The sequence below is a fragment of the Lycium barbarum genome, chromosome 2, assembly GCF_019175385.1.
Source record: "Lycium barbarum isolate Lr01 chromosome 2, ASM1917538v2, whole genome shotgun sequence".
NCBI classification, from domain to species: Eukaryota; Viridiplantae; Streptophyta; class Magnoliopsida; order Solanales; family Solanaceae; genus Lycium; species Lycium barbarum.
The window spans coordinates 84,506,673-84,524,745 of NC_083338.1; the positions used below are offsets into that span (position 1 = coordinate 84,506,673).

At 37.7% G+C, this 18,073-nt stretch overlaps 1 protein-coding gene across 3 annotated transcripts in view; it reads left to right on the forward strand.

The window, feature by feature from the left end:
• Positions 1-227: 227 nt before the first annotated feature.
• The window catches only part of LOC132626589 (protein RRP6-like 2), a 21,809-nt gene continuing 3,963 nt past the window's right edge, over positions 228-18,073 (forward strand). For 2 of the 3 annotated variants that reach the window (XM_060341507.1, XM_060341509.1), the window contains exons 1-7: positions 228-1,034; positions 1,811-1,963; positions 5,999-6,157; positions 6,228-6,311; positions 7,892-7,971; positions 8,175-8,225; positions 16,363-16,471. In XM_060341507.1, coding sequence (XP_060197490.1) covers positions 378-1,034; positions 1,811-1,963; positions 5,999-6,157; positions 6,228-6,311; positions 7,892-7,971; positions 8,175-8,225; positions 16,363-16,471 — 1,293 coding nt within the window. In that variant the 5' untranslated portion in view covers positions 228-377. The remainder of the gene's footprint in view (positions 1,035-1,810; positions 1,964-5,998; positions 6,158-6,227; positions 6,312-7,891; positions 7,972-8,174; positions 8,226-16,362; positions 16,472-18,073) is intronic. The other variant, XM_060341508.1, reaches the window with a different exon arrangement.

Genomic DNA, 18,073 nt, shown 5'->3' on the forward strand with positions numbered 1-18,073 from the left:
TCGTGTATAATACTATATAATTATATTTTTAAGTATATATGCCTACACATTATACACTTTCAAAAATCTATATACATAATGTACCTATCTTTGGTACATGAATGTATAATAATGTATAAAAATATTTTAGATTAAAGTTTTGTAATGTAAATTTTGAGTTTTTTTTTTTTTTGCAATGTAAGTGAATAAATTGTATATTTATGTAATTTGCCCTTTTTTAACTCTAGTTTTTAGGGGTCCAGCCACCGTGTGAACATACGGAACCCACGCACGCTAAAACCCTAAAGCCAAAAAACTCCTCTTTGTCATCAATGGTGAATCCTATAACTTGAGAAGGAACATAGCTCACTGCTTTATAAATCTGTAGAAGGCAATTGATGGAAATGGCTTCATCTGAAGGTATATCCAAAAACGCCGAGGATACGTTACGCAAAGTCACAAGTGGGCCTTTGCCATCTACGGTTGCAAAACTCTCTGGTTCTTCAAGAGGAATACCCAGCGATAGAGACTTCCATTTCTACAACAATTTCAGCGAATTCAGAACACCCATATCAGAAATAGACAAGAAATCCAAGGAAATACTGGAGAAAGTAGGGGCATTGTCGGAATTATGGGGAAATTCCATATCGTATCTGGAGGATCTAGATGAGGAGGAGAGCGGAGAATGGCTGATGAACATAAATGACGACGTTTTGGAGAAACTGGCGTCGTCATTGGATGAGTTTAGGCTGTTGAGAAAGAAAGAAGAGGAGAGTGGAGTGAAGATGGAGGAGGAGGATTTTGAAGGCGGGGGGTTTCAAGTGGTTTGTCGGAAGAAGAATAGGAAAGTAGACAATGCAAGTGTGGACAAGACTGAAGGGAAGGCGGAGGGGGTGAAAGTGGCTACCAAAGGGAAGCCAAAGGTTCCGTTTCATATACCCACCATCCCCAGGCCGCAAGACGTGTATAAAATAATTGTTAACAATACAAACCAGCCATTTGAGCATGTTTGGTTGCAGAGAAGTGACGATGGTTCCAGATTTGTGCATCCTCTGGTTAGTTCTTCAATTTATCATGAAAACTAGGCTGGGAAATCTTTGTGAGGTTTATTTCGTACATAGGAAATATGGACATTGTATGTTTTTCTTAGTTCATCTACTCCTTCCTGTACTTCTTTTTCTATGTGGTTAAGCTTAAGACATCTCTAGTTTAATACTTCATGGACCTTGTTCTAGTTTGAGAACATCCCCTCTTCAAAGACAAAAGTAAGTGACATACACACACACACACATACATCCTAACCAAATAACTATTAAACTGAACTTATTATTTCTTGAATTAGATTAGCTATTAACTCTTGTATGATGCTAAACTAATAAAAATTATCACATTTTTTGGTATTTAATTTTCCTACAATAATATTAAGAGCAAATTGGAACAACTTTTTAACTTTTGGATGATAGCATTGTTCTTTATAACAAGAAGGAAGGTTTGTGTAAGGAAATATTAAGCTAGAATGGAGTTCTTATATAGTTGCCAAACTAAAGGAGGTTTTTGTTTAGTTTTGATAAACTAGAGTGGACGTCTAAATATCAGCCCATGCTTTTGATGGTAAGTTGAAGCTATTCGATGACATGACTTCGCGTTATGTGCTGCAATATCGGTGTCCTAATACATGTCTATTTTTTACCAATGGGTTCTCCTACTACAAAGTCTAAACAAAGTCTGTATCCAACTTCTTAAGTTGTTGATATAATTTCAAATAAATAAATTCATAATAAAATTAATAAAAAAGGATTTGCTTTCTAATTTCTCTAGCTATGCAATGCAGGAGAAGTTCACTCCCTCAGATTTTGTTGAGAGTGCTGGCATCATTGAGCCTGCCAAACCTCCTCCATTAGAGATTACTCCATTCAAGCTTGTGGAAGAGGTCAAAGATCTGAAGCAGTTAGCAACCAAGTTGCGTGCTGTGGATGAGTTTGCGGTATGCTTCTGACTATAGTTTCATAGTTGTGTAGGTTTTTGAGGATGGGATATGAAGATTTGATCTCCTTAAGAAATTCATGTTGTTTGCCTAACTTTGCATTATTTATACTAGCAATTCTGAGACATGGTATGCTTGTGAATATTAGATTGTAGTAATGAGCTAAATAATTTTCCAGAGATGACAAAAAGTTGTATTCCGAATGCATAATCTGCAGTTTGAAGATCGAAGTCTCTCAAAAGCTACTTCTGGATGAGATGTTGTTTCTGTATTATTTCAAAGCTCATTACCTTGCAAATTTCTATTAACAATTTTGTACAAAGCCACTGATGCGTCTACCTATATACGTAGCTTGACTTGCTGTTTGAAATGGAGAAAAAAACAGAAGTTCTGATGTTGTCAGAGAGGAAGAAGACGAATGTTCCAGAATATGAATCTTAAAATTGAGATCAGTTGGAGCATGCTGCTTTGTCATCCATTATTTCTTAAATGGATGCTAACTTTGACGATTTTGTTGGCATGGATTTTGTGAGAAAAAGTTTGTAAAAACTTTGCTGTTGAAAGAAGTTTTAAATAACCTGGAAAAGATATGTATGCATAATTGGATATTGCAATACGTTTTAGATAAGTTTCTATCAAGTTGATAACTTTAGTAAAAAGGTACTTGGGAAGTCGGTCATGTGATATTTGTTAGATTTGTTTATAAGCAGGATAGACTGAAGCAGTTTATTGTTACAAAGTTGGTAAGAAACTATGTAGCCCTCGGAGGAAAAACATTTTATAATTAGCGGATACAAACAAACAAGTCTGAGGGTTTTCTGAATATTTCTCTAATAATAGTAGTGGTGGGGCCAATTTGCGTGCACCTTGAAGGTCCACCTAGTATATGCTACTTCCCATCAGTAGAGTATCATTCTGTCCACCCAGGTTTAGGCAAATGAGAAGAATTAACTTAGTGTAACCTTTGCTAGGATTTGACTGTGGTTCTCAATATTGTTATTTCAACTGGTGGGGTCCTTAGACTATATCATACATAATTCTTATATTGCCCAAGTTGACCAAAATATTTTGAGAAAAGTATTCATAATCATAGGTATAAGAGAAACGTCAGAATACATATCTCAGAATCATAAAGGATTCAAATCTGATGTCATACAAGAATTTACAAGATTATCTGAATATTTATAAAAACATCAAAAGACAATACTAAAGAAGGTTCGGACGAGACCGTGTTTACTTTGCAAAATGCTTTTGTGGAAGGTAGACAGATTCTGGTGCAACATTAGTGGCTAATAAAATGAGAAGGCTTAAAAAAGCAAAGTGTACGAGGTGTTTTATGCAACTTGGGTCTTGAGGAGGCTTATGCTCGTGTGAATTGGGAGTTCTTGATTTCATAATGATGAAAATGGGCTTTTGATGATAGACGGGGAAAGTGGAGCAAATATTGCCTTTCTGTGGTGAAGTATTCAGTACTTGTGAATGGCAATCCATGACGATTCTTTGTTAGTTCGAGAGGTCTGAGACATGGAGACCCGATATCTCCTATGTTGTTCACACTAGTTATGGAGGCATTGATCATGATGATGGGTAGGGCGGTGACCTACATATATTTGAGGGGTTTCCAAAGCTGAAGTTGGGGGTTGTGGTACTGTGAGGGTAACACATTTATTGTTTGCGGATGATACTTTGATCTTTTGTGATGATCTGACTCGGCTGGAATGCTTGTTACATGTGTTAACATGGTTTCAAGTGGTATCAGGCCTCAAATTCAACCTCAGAAAATGCGAGATCATACTAGTTGGTGATGTTGCAACTATTGAGATTCTGGCGCAAGTTCTAATTGCAAGGTTACGGCTCTTCCTACCACCTACCTTGGATTACCACTAGGTGCATCTTATAATGACCAAGCAACATGGAATTTGGTACTACAGAGGATTGAGAAAAGGCTTGGAGGTTGGCAGAAGCAATATTTGCCCAAGGGAGGGAAGGAAGTTTTTATTAAGAGCATATTATCGAGCATACCTACTTACTTTATGCCATGTTTTAGTCTCTGGGTTGTGTCATAGAAAAAGTGGAAAGACTTCAAAGAAATTTCATATGGGCTTCGACAGATGGTACTAGGAAGTTTCACTTGGTGAGATCGGTACTATTACGACTTTTAACGTTTGGGGTGGGCTTGGAATTAAAGATTTGAGGGTTTCAATAAGGCCCTACTATGAAAATGGTTTATATGAAGATTTGGAATGGAGGAGCCTGCTTTTGGGGGAGGTGATAGTAGAAAAATATGGGGTCTTGGAAGGGGCTTGGAGGACTAAAAATATAACTGTGCCTTATGGATGTTGTCTGTGGAGAAACATTATGAACATTATGAAAGGACGGGAGTAGCTTAGTGGTTTGTGTCTTTAGGATAGGGGATGGGATGCGAGTAAGCTTTTGGGGGCACAAATGGTGCCGGGACAATATCGTGAGACTCACATTTCCAGATATTTATAGATTTTCATGCCAAAAGGAGATGACAGTCCAACGAGTTAGGATGATACAAGATGGAGAAATGTTTTGGCATTGAGGTTTAAGAGGAATTTTCAAGATTGGGAAGTGATAGAATTCCAAGATCTAGTTGAATTGCTTCATGAACAAAGAACAACATATGTTAATCACGATGTATGGAGATGAAGGGTGGGGAACAAGGGAGTATTTTCTGGTAAGTCTTTATATGAGAAGCTACTGGTTAGAGAGGAGGTCGTATTTCCACACAGATCGGTTTTGGATTCCAAAGGTGCTGAGGAAGGAGTGTTTCTTTAGTTGGCTAGCAACTAGAGGGGTGATATTGGTGGGCAAAATACTGTGGAAGAGGAAAGTTACGTACATTAATTGGTGCTTATGTGTAAGGACGCAGTTGAAGACGTTGATCACCTTCTTCTCCATTTTCCGATAGCATCGAGGTTATGGTGGGTGATGCTATGTTGGTTTGGATTATCTTGGGTTATACCAGGCATTGTGAAAGAATTAATGTTCAGTTGGAATTGCAGAAGGAATTGCAGAAGCTGGAAGAGAAGACGAAAGGCATGGAATATAGCTCCATTAGCTATTATGTGGGTTGCTCGGAGAGAGAAATGTGAGGACTTTTGAAAATGTTGAGATGAACTTTCGACATTACCCATAGGGTTCATGTATGTATAGAAGATTGGGTGCCGATCATAGAGAACCATATCTTTATGTAGGTTTTCTACCTTTTGGTATTCTCCTTGTATACGGGTGCTTTTGTTATGTGCCCACATTCATGTTAAATTAAAATTATTACTTTATAAATAAGAAACAATATTAAAAGTCTAAATATGGTTCAATAGTTCATGAATGGGATCCCATTGTATTGTAACCTATATGAGAATGTTGTAAAATCATTGTAGGTGTGCTGCTGTGTGCATCTTATAATTTGATTCTGCAAAAGAAACAATCCCTGCTATCTTTGAGAATTTTCTGCAAAGTGCAGGATTTGTACGAATATTTCAAAACTATCCTAAAGCTGGAATACATGGAACATGCTATAATTATGAGAAATGGAGAAAAAAAGACGTGTGAAATTTTATTGGGTATTGGGTGTTTCTTCTATATTTTGTAAAAGGATTGAACCTCCATGATGGTTCCATATGATTTTCCTTGCTATAAGGCAATGAATAAAACATGACCACGCAAACAAATCGATTTTTTTCCTGATCCGTGACAATCTTTTTCGCAACTCTAACTACTCTCAATGATTTCTGTCGTCTTCTCATGCATTGCATCAAGTCCTTTGTAGATACGGTTTCTTGGAAGAGCTGTTGTGGTAATCTGGGCTTAAGTATTTCATTCTTGGAAGTGCTGTTATGTGTTTGCTGTATGCACTTCTTACCTTACACTTCCTACACACAGATAGAGAAGAAGGAAAACTTTAACTTGAAGCAAGAATGATTAGTTCAGCCTTTGTTACTTTGTGTCTGAACCAATAATACATGTTCCCAAGGCTTGATGTTAGTTCTATGTTCTGTCTTTGTGTAGGTTGATTTGGAGCATAATCAATATAGATCGTTTCAAGGATTGACATGCTTGATGCAAATATCCACTAGAACTGAAGATTTTGTTGTTGACACTCTGAAGCTTCGCGTTCACATTGGCCCACATCTGAGAGATATTTTTAAGGACCACAGGAAGAAAAAGGTAATTTTCTGAATCATATGCCATTTCTGTATTTGTCAAAGATTTATCCTGAAAGCACTTTACTTACTAGGTGATGCATGGTGCTGATCGAGATATTGTGTGGCTTCAACGTGACTTTGGCATATATGTCTGCAATTTGTTCGACACTGGCCAGGTTCTTACCTTAACCTTTTCTGGGCCTTGATCTAGAGATAGATTTGAATTTTATACATATATATAAATATGTATGTGTGTGTTACTATTATTTTGGCTATCCTTCTCTTTTCTGGGTTTCTTGTGATTATGAAATTACGAAAAGTTTGTTTTCTGGGGTAGGAGTTTCACTGCTATGCACGGATAAAACGCACATGAGAGCCAGCTATGAATGTTGGATGGTAGCAGCCTTTTATTCTTTTTATTTCGCACAACATTCACTTTGCTCCTTGTTGGCATAATCAGCTTGATGCAAATCCGTAGAATCAGTAACAGCCAAAAAGATGCAGGAGGTTGCATTTTACTATGTGTTGCTTCTATAAATAGAGAAACAGATAGGTGTTTTAAGTAATGTCGATGTCGATTTTTAATGAGAAATAGTCATAGTCGATTTTTAATGAGAAGTAGTCATACTTGTGCGTATTGAAGATTCCCCTTTCATAAATTCATACAGACGGAATGGTAACAGATTTAAGTTTGATCTGTTTTATGTAAAAATATTTAGGCTAACAATTTCAGGTGTTTTTTGGGGCGTGGTCCTGAGAAGGGGGATCAGGTGGTGGGAGATGGTCCGCGCATCTGCTGTGAAGCATGCAGGCATCAATTTTGTTGTGTTTGTTATTGTTTTATGGAATTCTTCGTTCGTTGATGGGGACTGAATAAATACACGTTAGCATATCCATGAGGGTATTTTTTTCATTGGGTCCATGAGGGTATTTTTTCATTGGGTCCATGAGGGTTGTTGAAGAGTGAAAAAGTCCCACATCGGTGGAGTTGGGCAATCCTTCCCTCATAAGCTAGCTTTTGGGGTCGAGTTAGACTCAAGATCCATTTCTTTACATGGTATTAGATCAGAACCCATCTCACCCGATGCTGGGGCCCCCATATTAAAATTGCCCATGCTCCAGATGTCCAGCCCTGGGCGTGAGGTGGGGTGTTGAAGGTGAAAAAGTCCCACATAGGTGGTTAACGAGATGGGTGTTGGTCTCCTTATGTGGACTTGGGCAAGCCTCCCCTCATAAGCTAGCTTCTGGGGTTGAGTTAGGTCCAACATCCATTTTTTTACAAGGGTATTAAACTTGTACACTGCTACATATTTTTTTTTCTATATTATATTTGCTGGATAGGCTTTATTGATTAATATAGTGTTAAGTATCTGCCTTTAGAAATAGAGAATGTGATGGCCTGTGCGCAGAAAGACTAAAGAAGTAATTTTCTACTCATAAGGAGTATGAAACCAAGATATGAAATTTGAATAAAAGCACTGATAATTAGCAGCAAAATGATGGGGTATTATTAGCATGATTGGTTGCTCAATAGAGATAGGAAAAGGTTCTGCTATTCATTTGTATTTGTGAAAATTTAGGGTTTATGTTGTACCTCCCTCTCATTTTTTCTCCTTGGTTCGTTTAGCACTTGTAGATAGCATAAGCACATTCAAAGTTCTGCTTTATGCTCTTGTCCTGCGTCTGTTTTAACAATGAGATAAGAGTTCTTATGGATCCTTAATTAATTTTTGGGTAATATTTTGTAAATCCTTAGGCCTCAAGGGTTTTGAAACTGGAAAGAAACAGTCTGGAGTACCTGCTACAACATTTTTGTGGAGTTACAGCAAACAAAGAGTATGGTCCACCTGTAATTACAACTTCTTCCTACTTTTCAAATCATATGGATATCATTCTCCAATTGTCAGATGAACAAAGAAAACGAATCTCCTCACCCCTGCCTTCTATAACAAATAAGTGGATTTCTTTCTGAGATATCAAATAATGGATAATGGGATGCCGAAAAGAAATAATGCTTCTGGTTACCTTATTTTTTGCAGATATCAGAATGCAGATTGGAGATTACGCCCACTTCTTGTAGAGATGATGAGGTATGGTCTGTCTAATTCTCTGTTTCCTTACAGACTATGCCTCCTTACGCCCACTTCTTGTTATGATGAATGCTTTACCTATCCAAAAACACATATACATACATACATACATACATATATATACACTCTCTCTCTCTCTCTCTCTCTTATATATATATGTATATATAGTCAGTTTGCTTTGAACTGCTTGTGCTTATCTGACCTTTTCTCGTCGTGTTTTCTCTTGAGCCTAGGGTTTTTCGGAATCAACCTCCCTATCTTCCTAGATAGGAGTAAGGTCTGCGTACATTTTACCCTCCCCAGACCCACATTGTGGAATTTCACTGGGTATGCTATTGAGGGTTTTTCGGAAACAGCCTCCCTATCTTTCGAGATAGGGGTAAGGTCTGCGTACACTTTACCCTCCCCAGACCCACATTGTGGGATTTCATTAGGTATGTTGTTGTTGGATATGTTTCCAGCTAAGATCTGCATGTTCCTTTTTTTTTTTTTTTTGAAACTGGTAACTGTACTGTATTCCATATGAGCAAAACAGTACATAGGTTGTACTGAAACCATATCTATAAAAGTACTCCAAGACTCTACTATTCTAATCCTATATTGAATCTAATACATCAATAACGGAAACAGTATCATCTGAGTAAGCCTGGTTACACCAAAAACAAAGCAATAAAATACAATTCAACTTGACCTTCTGCACTCCATTCTCTATACTCTCAAAACATCTGGAGTTTCTCTCCTTCCATATTGCCCACCATAGCAGGCAGGGACAATTCTCCGTCTGTTTCTGTGCTTTGCCTGTAATCCTGCCTCTTCCCAACTCTTTAGAGCCTCTGAAACCTTGCCAGGCATGGTCTAGGCTATACCTTTGAGATTTAAAAATATTCTCCAAAGCTGTTGTGTAAACTTACAGTGTAGGAACAGATGGTTAACTGTCTCTGTTGTTTCTCCACAAAGGAAACATCTAGAGCATAAAATTATCCCCCTTTTCATCAAATTATCCTGTGTAAGAGCTGCTTCTTTAGCTAAAAGCCACACAAAGCAGCAGACTTTATGTGGAATTTTGGGTCTCCAAATGTGTTTCCAGGGCCAATTGATAATCTGTTGAATTGATTGATTCATCATCCTATAAGCTGAACTAACTTTGAGCACTCCTTTGTTATTTCCCAGCCACCAGAAAACATCCTCTCCTATCTGAAGTCCCTTAAGCTGTTCCAGTATGTTAAAAAAATCAGCCACTCTTTGTATCTCCCAATCATTGATTTGCCTTCTGAAAGTGAAGTTCCATCCTTGAGGTGTCCACAAATCAGCAACAGTCCTTTGATGATCTAAGACAATATTGTATATATCTAGAAATAGTGTTTCGAGATTACCAGCCTCAAGCTAATTATCCTTCCAGAATCTGGTTTTGACCCCATCAACTACTCTGATCTTGGAATTGCACTTAACTTCATTCCATAAGGCTCTTGTGAATCTCCAAAGACTAACCCCATATGGTGTGGTAATCTCCTTTGTCGTCCAGCTATCTTCCTCCTCATATTTTGCATTAATAACTTTCCTCCATAATAGTTGATTTTCATTGGCATACTTCCATAGCCACTTCATTCTGAGTGCTTTGCTCTGCATTTTCATATTTTTTATTCCCAGTCCCCCACTCTTCTTGCCAGTAATCACTACTTTCCACTTCACAAAGTGAAATCCTTATTTTTCTTTGTTCCCTTGCCACAAGAATTTCCTCCTGATGCTATCCAACCTCTTGATAATCCCTGCTGGAATTGGGAACAGAGACATCATGTATGTTGGAAGGGCATCAAGGACTGAGTTGATGAGTGTCACTCAACCCCTCAAAGACAAGTATTGGCTCTTCCATCTGGCTAGTTTCTTCTCACATTTTTCAATCACATTGTTCTAAATTTCTGTTGAATTAGATTTAGCTCCCAGAGGCATTCCCAGATAGATAGTTGGCAAAGTACCAACTTCACCACCTAGATTTGCAGCCAACAATTTCATGTTTGGGACTTCATTAATAGGATACAAGAAGCTCTTCCTCCAATTAATGTGCAGCCCAGAGATTCCTTCAAATAGGACTAGTATCATCCTTAAAAACCTTAGTTGCTCCTCTTCAGCATCACAAAAGATGAGTGTGTCATCTGCATATTGGAGGTGTGTCACCTCCAAACTTTCATTACCAGCTCTAGCCACCTCAAAACCATTGATCCATCCATTCACCTTGGCTGTCTTGATCATATTGTTTAGACCTTCCATTGCAATAAAAAATAGGAAAGGTGACAAAGGGTCACCTTGCCTGAGACCTCTTTGTGCTTTAAAAAAACCTGTTGGGGAACCATTAATCAGAACTGAGAAACTAACAGTTGATATGCAAAATTTGATCCATTGAATCCATTTCTGTCCAAAACCAATCATCTCCAAAACCTGGAGTAAGTAACCTCTAGTTTACATGATCATATGCTTTTTCAATATCTAACTTGCAAAGGTTCCAGGTTTCTTCTGGTTAAATCTGGAATCTACTACTTCATTAGCTACAAGTACAACATCCATAATTTGTCTACCCTTAATGAAAGCCATCTGCTGGGAGTCCACTAGTTTTGCAATGACACCTTTCATTCTCTCAGTCAACACTTTGGAATACTACCTATCAAACTGATAGGCCTGAAATCCCTTAGTTCCTTGGCACCTTTGTTCTTAGGAATGAGGGCTATGAAAGTTGCATTAGAACTTTTCTCAAAACTCCTTGCTCATGGAAGTTGTGAAAAGTGTTCATTATGTCATGCTTGACCACTTCCCAAACATTTGATGAAGAAACCCATGGTGAATCCATCAGGGCCTGGGGCTTTTTCAACTGCACACAATTTTAGACATCTCAATACTTCATTTTATTCAAATCTACCTTGTAATGACTCCTTTTCCTCCTCTGATATAGTAGGGCAATTTGTGAATTTACAGGCTGGCCCTCCATTGTGTGGTCTCAGTATACAGCTTTTGATAATAATCAATTATCTCTTCTTCAATTCTAGCTGGCTACTCAATTGTTTCTCCCTGAATCACAAGCTGGTCAATATTGTTATATCTTTTGTGAGCATTTGCCATTTTGTGAAAGAACATAGTGTTCTTGTCCCCCTCTTGATTTCTGTCTCCAAGATATTTCTTCATTCTTGACCATAAGTAAAGTTGTCTTCTTGATTGATTCCTCTTCTGTTAGAACTCTTTCTTCCAACACTGCATCCATTTCAGCCATCTGTCCTAGCAAACTTATTCTTTTAGAACCCACGTTTCCATTCTCACTTCTGCTCCAAGTCTTGAGTTTAGACTTTAGTGCTTTTAGTTTACAAGCAAGTATGTAGTCTGGTTTGCCTGTAAAGCTAAAAGAATTCCACTAGTCCCTAACTCTATCCACAAAACCCTCTGAACCTAGCCACCAGTTTGCAAATTTAAAATAACTTTTACTCCTATTCCATGAACCACCGTATAAAGCAACTGGAATATGGTCTGAAACCAGTCTTTGAAGAGGAATCTGTTTCAGATTGTTGAAACTATCATCAAACTCTTTTGAGATTAATATCCTGTCAATTCTAGAAGCTATCTCTAGATTGTCACCTTTGAACCAAGTATAAGTAGCATCCTCAAGTTGTAGGTCAATTAGGTTCATGTCTTCAATGAAATCAGAAAATTCCTTCATCCCCCTGGTTCTTTGAGTACAGTTTTTCTTCTCTGAGATAAACCTAGTGACATTATAATCTCCACAAACAGCCCATGGCCCTTCCATTAAACCCCTCACAGAACCTAATTCTTCCCACACCAACCTCCTTTCAATATAAGACTTTGGAGCATACACTCCTGTGATATGACATGAAAGTTCTGTAATTGTGCTTCAAACTTACAAGTCAAGAGTATAAGCACCTATTTCAAACACAGATTTGTTTCACCAGTTCTGTGAAATCACCCTCAATTTTAGTTTCCTGAAAGCAGATGATATCTGCTCTCCAGTCAAAAACTAAACCAGTGGCGGAGCCACAGCTACTCAAGGGTGTTCATATGAACACCCTTCGTCGGAAAAAATTGTCGGATGCCTATGTTAAATATAGAACTTTGTGGATATATACTAGTAATGAACAACCTTGATATAGAAACAAAGGATAGTCCAGCGGCTAAGGGTGTGCAAACTCTTGCTCAGGACGCGAGTTCGAATCCCAGCTGTGGCACAATTTTTTTTTTTTTTTTTTTGCATTAGAGGCATTGTGTTTTTCATGCGTTGTTTTTTTTTCCCCTCACACATCCCCTGTCCTAAAATATGAACACCCTTGCTGAAAATCCTGGCTCCGCCCCTGAACTAAACTGCTCACCAGTCTCCTTTTGTCCCTGTTGTTCAGTCCTCTAACATTCCATGTTACTAGTTTGAACTGCATTAAGAAATAGGGATGATACTTCTCCCCTTGTACCTATTCCCATTGCTCTTGCATTTAACATCAAAGGAAACAAGACCTTTCAGCTCTTGTGCACCCTTAGATCTTTTTTTTTTTTTTTTTTTTTGCATTCAGAATCCTGTGCCCTTTTTTTAGCTTGTCTGCTGCTGTCGATTTGTAATAATAGTTCCATAGCCTCTTCTTCATGCCCCTGGAAATCTACCCCAAAAATTTTGTTGAATTAGGCTCTGCCTCCTCAACTTCCCAATTTTCAATAGCATTGAACGGGTTCGGATCTGCTATCTCAGACAAGTCCTCTACCACCTTCTTTCTACCACTTTCCCCAGCCACCATCTGCCAATCAGCTTTTTCCACCACTTTTGAAGTTTCCCCAATCACCTCCCCAGACAAGTTCATCACAACCTCTGTGGAAGTGTTCGCTTCCTTTGCAGCTTGTGTGCATGCATGTTTATCTTTTTGTTTTGAGAGCTCATCCATGGACATGCAGAGCCAATTGCTGTTGTACGGTGTTGGGGACAAATAATATTCACATCGTAAGTCATTAAAAATAACTTGTCCAGCAAAATCAGGCCCATTTATCACTTTCAAAGGTTTCTCAGATGTGGGCTCACAATCCCGGCCCAATCCTGATGTTTCATTTAAGTTGTTCACGTGCCCATCACGTGATTCTTATGAAGTGAAGTCAACAGCTGTTGATGACAAACCCACGTGATGCGTATCACTGGAATCCCTAGAAGGATGGGATTCTTGTACTTCTTTGCAGAGTACATCTCCATTTACCCAACGTGCAATAACTTTGCCTGGGTTTTCACAGCATCATCTCCGGTGATTCTTCCTTCCCTTTCCGACATGATTTCAAATCTCGTTTTACTTTCCACCCAGATTGGAAAGTAATACGTGATTCCATTACGATTAATCGACACCTCCCTTGGTATAAATCTACCATCATTGGACACCAAGATTCTTGCCCATTTCATAGGATTCTTGAGTTCTGTCTCCTCCTCTGTAGCCACCCATCCCCTACAGATTTCACCTATTTCTTGAAAAATTTTCTGTGACCCCAAGTGCAGTGGAATGCCCACTGCTCTGATCCATGTCTCCTTCACGTCAATGGAGTTTGAGACACTTCCTGATATTGGGCTCCAATTCGAGGTGAAAACTGATGTTCTTCCACCTCCATTGCCCTTGGAGAGTTTGTTCAGCCATATGTCTATTTGGGAATTCAAATAGAAACATGTCATTGTATAACTCAATAGATGTTTATCCCGATAGCCTTTTCCCAGTTGGATGAAGACCATCTCCTTATATCTGCTAGGGTTGATTTTTCCTTTGACTCTTCTCCGCAACATCCAACTAAACATCTCTTCAAGAGCCCATTTTCCTGATTTCCAGATGATTCTGATATTTCAACGCTTCCCTTCTTGCTTTTAACCTCTGCTGTACGGAGATTTCTCGATTGCCTTTTACTCTCTTGTACTATCTTTGAGAAAGGGTAATTGGTTTCAGTAATTCTAGGAGGGGCTGCTTGTTCCTGCTTTGAATGGCATTTAATGAATCTTTCAATCTTAAATGCTAAGTCAACCCATCCAGCATTCAATACAGGCTATTCAATACAGGCTCTGGAATAATTAGGACTGATCTACCACTTCCATTTAAAGATAGAATGCTCATATATCTCATATGCTCGTTGTGTTTCCTGGTGCAAAATTGTTCAATGCTCATATTTCTCCCATGCTCGTTGTGTTTCCTGGTGCAAAATTGTTCTGCTTCTCGTTCAGAAGTTTTCCATCTCCTCACCACCTTCTTCTGATCTCTTGAGGCTTCTTTCAAAGTGAAAACGATCCACTCCATGATTTTGCTGCTTATGGATGTCCTCCTCATCATCTTTCTACTTCTTTCTACCCATTCATACCAGTCAGAGTTTCCAGAAGACCATCTAGTAATGTCAAAGGATTTAAACCCTGCATTAAAATAAATTCTATTGTCACCCATGCTTGAGAAGAGAGAGTCTATGCTGTCGAACTGGACACCTCTCTATATTTTGTAAATCATTAACCTTCAAATTTCCATTTTACCTTAATGACATACTCTTACAGCCATAAGAATATCATGGCATATTTAAGACCTCAAGTTCTATTGCATTGTTTAAAAAAAAAAAAAAAGACCTCAAGTTCTAGTGCACTTTTTTCTCTGCATGTTCTTAGGGACTTGATGATGGAGATTCAGATGATCGTCCAGATTACTGATTCATTGATCTCTTTACATCATTGCTTCTTCCTCTAATACCAAATTTTGGACTCTGGAAGTATGACATATTTCGGTAGATTATTATTTTCTTCCCTTGTCTTGCATAAGCCTCTGAAGCTTTCTCTCATCTTCTTCCATTTGGAATTGCTTAGAGGCTTTCGGTGGTCTTTTTCTTGTAGAGATTCAAGAGAAAGACAAACAACCATTAGTGGTCTGCACCTAATAAGAATAGTGTCACCTGTTCATCAAAGCCGCTTGGTGAGACATTTTCAAATTCTTACTGTTTGCTTTGCTTTAAGAAGCTTTAGTGACAGCAGTTTGAATTTTCTTTTCGTACACTACATTACTATGGATTGTGAGGAAGCTTCTTGTTAATTATTAAGCACGATTCTTGAAGTTCTTTGAAGATATTCTGTTTGGGTAGTGCGAGGCTCTTCTAGGAATACCTAGACCCTACTTTGTCCAGACTCTTCAAAATTGTTGCCACACCCGTGTCGGATCCTCCAACAATACACTAATTTTGGAGGATCCGAAGTGCAACCAGTGCCATTTTTGAAGAGTCCGAGCAACGTAGCCTAGACCAATAGTTGTCTTCACTTTGGGGGAGGATGAGGGGTGGGGTATTGTTGGATTCTCCTTTTTTTTTTTTTCATCTTGGAGAATGGTAAGGTTGTATAACAATGGAGCACACAGGCTGTGCCAAAAAAGGGTATCATTGGGTTCTCACTGATGTAGAGCAATAGATCCTTTTCATGAGATTGTCAACTGTCTAAATCATTCTTTAGTGTTTATCTCTTGCATTCCTTAATGCAGCTTTTTCTCTTTCTTAATTGCTGCTGGTTTTCATCCAAACAATCCTTTATTGGAATAGCTCTTCATTAGATTAAAAATTCTCAAACGCAATTTGAACATAACTAGAAATGAGTATTGAATTGTCATCTGTGATAGTGAGCTGAGACTGTTCTCAACATGAATGCAAGTTGTTGAATGAAATATTTCATGCCTATAGCCTAATGATCCATTTGCTTATTTCATAGTATAAATATGAGGGCAATAACTGATTTTTGCTGAGTCTATCATGTTTGCTTGGTGTGGTGGTGGTGGCCCTGGTGGGCGGCTCAATGCCATTTCGACTATAATTTAAAATTTCTGGCTATGTTGGACGATACAGATAGAAGACTTCAATCATTCCGAATCTGTGACTATCATTTTCTACTCAAGTCAATCAGGACTGAATGATTATGTGTTGGTGTTACTAGAATGGAACTTTTCCTACAATTTTATGGTGATTTTGCTTCTATACTTATTGTTCTTTATTATTACCCATAATTATACTCATGTTACCAGTCTCAAAAAAAAAAAAAAAAAATTACCCATAAGTATACAAGTTTTTTAAATTTATTGTGGATTCTTGCGCTTATTTACTCAAGTGCACACATATAATGTAGATATGCTAGAGAAGATACACACTATCTCTTGTACATTTATGATGTTATGAGGATGGAATTGCTATCTTCATCTGCTGACAATGGATCTCCTGATGCTCCTCTAATAGAGGTAAGTGTCTGTGCTTTTGTTATCCAAGTTGCTCCAGGAATCAGATTTTTCTTGTTATAATAAGCATCCTCTTCATTTATGTGTCGTGCTGGACTTCACCTTTTTTGTTCCCCTTTTAATACACCCTGTGTTCCGTTTTATATAACACTATTACTACTTGAGGAGTCTTAACAACATTTTCCTTGACTCCTAACTTGTCATATATTTTAAAAATAATTTTAGTTATAAAAACTATAATTGATATGACTTTCTATGCAGTTGCTAATTAAGTACATTTTATCTTAAAAAGATTAAGAAACTAATGTTCAAATTGAGACCGAAAATTTGGAAGTTCGAAATGTATCCGAACCCCAGCATTCTTTTTAAAATGTAGGGAATAATAATTATTGGGTAACATGCAGCACCAAGGGTGTGGGCCTAGTAGTCAATGAAGTCGGTTGAAAACCATGAGGTCTCAGGTATGTACGAATCTCAGTGGAGGCAAAAATACTAGGTGATTTTCATCTAGTGAAAGCCTTGGCGGACAGAGTTACCCAGTACCCGTGTTGGTGGGAGGTGGGTGGTAGCTCCTGGAATTAGTTAAGGTGTGTGCAAGATGGCCCGGATACCACAACTATAATTTTTTTTTTTTTTAATAAGGAAACATGTTGGCTAGACAGAGGGGTGTCAATGGTGTATTCAAAAAACCGGCTTAACCGACCGAACCGATTTTTAGATTTTTTTAATAAAACCGACGGCTTTTATATGAATTTATAACTGTACTGAATAATTAGGTTGGTTTTTAATTTTATAAAAATAAATCAAAAAAATACCGAACCGTACCGAATAATTTTATGTGTGTAAAATATATTCTATATATTAAATTTAACTATAATAAAAGAAGAAAATTTTCGCCTTGGGTTCAGGATGATTAAAACGGCTACAAGCCGACAACATAATTAACACCTAAAGTTCCAAGGCTAAAACTTATTATACTACTCCTATTGAAATTTAATTAGTTCTAGCATCTCGAGTAAATTAAATTAGTTCTAGCATCTGGAGTAGTAACTAGCTTGTAAGCTCCAACAATACTTCGATAGAAAGCTACAAAGTATTAGATACTTTATTGTCTTATGATTTTAAATTTATCTTATTGGATACTTAATCTTAGTAGACTCCGTTCTTGAGTCCCATCTTGATTGATTTTTGCCCCCTCGTGCCATCTAAATTATACTTTTTGTCTTTTCTTAACATTGTTTTACACTATCATAAAATAGTGGGATCAATCTTTATTCTTGTCGTCTTTCATGGTTTTCTTGATTCATCACCCTTTAAATAGTAAAAATATCTAGAGAGTTTTTGCCAAAGTCCTTTAGAAGTATGCATGATATCGTGTCTTTAACTTTTCTAGTGACTATAACAGGATGTTCTTTATGGGACGGTTTCGAAAAGTCTAATTTTGGTTCTACACAATCAAATACCCGAAAAATTGATATGGTATAAATTTTATAAAATAACCGCCCAAACTGTACCATTGACACCCGTCTAGACTTGCAGAAACTCTCATGAGCTACTTTCTTCTATTGTTTCAACTTCTGATTAAATTGATGGGAGTGATATATA